Source organism: Lolium rigidum, chromosome 3 (assembly GCF_022539505.1).
Source record: "Lolium rigidum isolate FL_2022 chromosome 3, APGP_CSIRO_Lrig_0.1, whole genome shotgun sequence".
Taxonomy (NCBI): Eukaryota; Viridiplantae; Streptophyta; class Magnoliopsida; order Poales; family Poaceae; genus Lolium; species Lolium rigidum.
The window spans coordinates 63,379,982-63,383,732 of NC_061510.1; the positions used below are offsets into that span (position 1 = coordinate 63,379,982).

Genomic DNA, 3,751 nt, shown 5'->3' on the forward strand with positions numbered 1-3,751 from the left:
GGCCACCTGCCTGGAGTAAATGCCGCTAGGTTCAATTCATAGTTTTCTTGTGGAAGATCACTAGATAAGAGACATGATAGGTTGAATGGGTAAAAAAGACAAAAAGAACACATGTTGGTCCTCAAAGGGTGTTAGTAATAAGAAGGATAAAAATACCATGTATATGATAGGATATCCAAAAACTAAGTTAAAATATATCATCCTTCTCCATATTTTGTTTTCCCGTGCTAACGCACGGGCATTTTTACTAGTTGTTAACTAATGAACGTTCGGCTGATGCCCACCCAGCCTAAGCCAATGGAAGCAAAGAGAGATATTTATCGCTGATTGGCTTGTGGCTGTGGTTGGGCTTAATTAGCTAGCAACAGCGCACCTACCATGTCAAAAGCTAAGCATCACCCTGATCACCAATGGACCCCTCACACACCCACTCTGACGTCCACATAAAACCCATAGTTAAGCTAAGCATCCCAGGTAACAGAACAGATCAGTGTTGCCTCCCTCTTCAAACTTTGGCCTCTTGTGGATGGTAAGATCTTCGATATAACTTTGTAGATTAAGTTATTATCCCTTTAAATTTAGTGGTTGTAGGAAAGAAAAAGAACACCAAGTATATCTGAGAATAAGTGACTCAAGTTTTTATAAATATGAAATTATGTACACCTCATGCATAGACAAAGTTTAGTTAATTATTTTTATATACGAAGGGAGTATTAGCAGCATCATCACTTCTTTGTAGATGGATACAATCAATAAGTTAGGTGCAGTAGCGCAGCGCAACACGGCTGTGACTATCTTGTCACAGTACACAATGACAAGATGATCATGTAGGAACGCGTACGTCTGGACATCTTTTAGCTCTAGGTTTAGCTGAGTACATGGAAAAGTCAGCTTCATTATCTGCCCCTGGGTACATGACGATAAGATGGGCCATGCACGACGTGGACAACCAACTGCCATGGATTATACTCAGCCAGTACTATGAGAGTCTACCACTTTTAGTCTCAACTGACTTATCCAAACCAAAATTATACTACTGTATTACGTCGCGGGTGGGAACAGTCTAGTCGCAGTAGAAACAAAAATTACCCTACCATTCCTTAAACAAAAAAGATTACTGCTGCGGCCTGATGATGCTACCGACGGGACAGGAGTGCAGGACAAGAAGAGGAAGGAGACAAAATGGAGCACAGTCGCGAACTCTCGGTGCGGCCCCTCTGTTCCCGCCACGTGGCACCAGATAGGCCCGTACGTCCATGAATCCACCGTGATCCGTTGCGATTACAAGCGTGCATCGCAGTGAAAATGACAACTTTTTCACCCTCAAGGCAACTACTACTAGTCATGTAAAAAAAAGTACTGGTAGAGGTGAGTTGAGGTGAAAAATCGAGTACTGGTACGTGCTAGAGTACAGCACTACGCTCTCGGCAGTCGCCGCACACGGCACACAGGCCGGCGCCATTCTTGGAGTAAAATCGACGCGGTAAAAATACAGAGAAGAAAAATAAAACACGGAGCACGTACGTGTCGAAACGACGCCGTACGTACGTGAGCCGAGCTACTCCCTCCGTTTCCTTCTTCTTCTCCCTCTACCTACTACCGTACTCCGGCAGCCGCTAGAATCGCGCGAGCGCGCGGCGGAGCACCTGCGCGAGGAGGCTGGGGGCGCTGAGGTGTGGCAGGTGGCCCTCCGTCGCCAGCGGCTCGATGGTGGTGCGCCCGCCCAGGTGCGCCTTGAGGTACGCGGCGACGGACGCCGGCACGGAGACGTCGCGGGTGGTCTGCACCACGACGCAGGGCGCCTGCACCATGCCCAGCACGCCGCGGAGGTCCGTCTTGAACACGCTCTGGCACACGTGCAGCGAGATGTCGGGCCGCATGTTGAACAGCGTGCGGCTGAACTCCTGCACCGCCGCCGGCACGTCCGCGCCCACCGCCAGCGGCGCGTACCCGGTCGCCCACGCCGCGTAGTTGGCCGACATCGCGTCGAACACCTGCTGGATCTCCTCCAGCTCGAAGCCGCCGTGGTAGTCGCTGTCGTTCAGGAACCTGCAGCACCTCCGTTTAATTTGGATCGTCCGGTGGTGTGAAAGAAAGAAAGAACTACTACGGTGCCCAACCAACCTTGGCGAGCAGCCGATGAGGACGAGCTTGGCGAAGAGGTCGGGGCGGCGGATGGCGGCGAGGATGCCGATCATGGCGGAGACGGAGTGGCCCACGAAGGCGCAGCGCGGGATGCGGAGCGCGTCCAGGATGGCCAGCAGGTCGTCCACGTACGCGTCCAGCCCGTTGTAGCGCCGGAAGTCGAAGTGGTCAGGGTTGACGCTGCCGGCGCACACCAGGTCGTAGAGCACCACGCGGTGGTCGCGGGTCAGGTACGGCAGCACGCGGCTCCACGCCGACTGGTCCGTGCCGAACCCGTGGGACAGCACCACCACGCGCTCGCCGCTGCCCACCACGCGCACGTTCAGGATCTGCAGCAGCTTCGCGCCGGTCGGCGCGCCACCGCCAACCATCTTCTTCTTCTCGCCGGAGCCGGACGCAGGGGGCGAGCTGCTGCTGCTGCTGCTGGGGCTGAGCGTGTTCGTCCACCGGAGCATGAGACAGACTAGCGAGGGATGCCGGGTTCCTTGGCTTTGCGCACAGCAGGGGCGTGCCGCTCTTTATATACTGGCACAAGGGCAGACCATGGTGGTGGTGGTCTTGGCTCTCTCTCTCTCTCTCTCCCTGCTTCTCTCGCTGATTTGATTTGGGATCTCTATCCTCTGCTTTATTCCCCTCTCTCCCTCTCACTCTGCTTCCCTCTGATTTCTTTGGTTTGGTTGCCGCGGGATGATGAGGGAGTTCTGTTTTGTTTCCGTTCTGCTCCTGGAGGTGTGATGATGTGCCCAATTATCCAACCCACACCGGATAAAAAGAAACAAGTGGCACCTATAATTCTAGGAGGTAGTTTTTTTTTTTTATCGATTTTGTTCTTTTGCGTGCGTGACAAACCAGTAACATAGCGCCAGAGGTGACAGTATGTGTCACTGTGGAAAATTACATTGACTCGCCGCGGTGCTTAACATCGCCTGTCTTCTTTATTGGATGTATATTTATAGGCTGTATATAGAGCAAGACTACAGTTGTATGCATATATAACACTGATTTTTGGTACTAACTTAGTTATAGGTTTCCGTCTGACACATACTGTCACCTCTGGCGCTATGCTTCTGTTTTGTTTCCGTTCTGCTCCTCGAGCTGTGATGATGTGCCCAATTATCCAACCCACACCGGATAAAATGAAACAAGTGGCACCTATAATTCTAGGAGGTAGGTTTTGTTTTTTATTCATTTGGTTTCTTGCGTGCGTGACAAACCAGTAGCATAGCGCCAGAGGTGACAGTATGTGTCACCGTGGAAAATTATTAAGACTACGCGATGCTTAATGTTATACTAAAAGCGACAAGCAAATAACGAAGAACGATAAAGGAAAACGCAGCGGAGACACGAAATTTAACGTGGAAACCCCCTTCAAACACAGAAGAGAAAAAACCACGGGCGCCAGCCAACAAAACTTCACTATATCGGGAGTGTTTACAAACGTCGTGGGATATCTTATAATTTGATAAACCCTAGCCGGCGGCTTACACGATGTATATATAGGCGGTGCCAACGATCCGTACCGACGGGTCTCGCTCCGCTCGTCAGAAGTTAGCCTCCCTTTAGTATATGAATTTGGATCACAATACAACACTTAACATCGTTGTCT

General features: G+C 50.9%; 1 protein-coding gene across 1 annotated transcript; it reads right to left on the reverse strand.

Annotated features, from left to right (window-relative positions):
- Positions 1-1,373: 1,373 nt before the first annotated feature.
- On the reverse strand, positions 1,374-2,634 carry LOC124701700 (strigolactone esterase D14-like). Its single transcript, XM_047233795.1, has 2 exons — positions 2,125-2,634; positions 1,374-2,049 (listed from the first exon to the last, which is right to left on the reverse strand). Exons 1-2 carry the CDS (start codon positions 2,598-2,600, stop codon positions 1,617-1,619), a joined length of 909 nt encoding a protein of 302 aa, XP_047089751.1. The 5' UTR covers positions 2,601-2,634; the 3' UTR covers positions 1,374-1,616.
- Between the last annotated feature and the right edge of the window lie 1,117 nt (positions 2,635-3,751).

Excerpts from the sequence above, each read along its gene's own strand:
- LOC124701700 (XM_047233795.1), bottom strand. The coding sequence starts at position 2,600 with ATGCTCCGGTGGACGAACACGCTCAGCCCCAGCAGCAGCAGCAGCAGC. Across the intron at positions 2,050-2,124 it reads CTCATCGGCTGCTCGCCAAG|GTTCCTGAACGACAGCGACT; the intron begins GTTGGTTGGGCA and ends GAGGTGCTGCAG.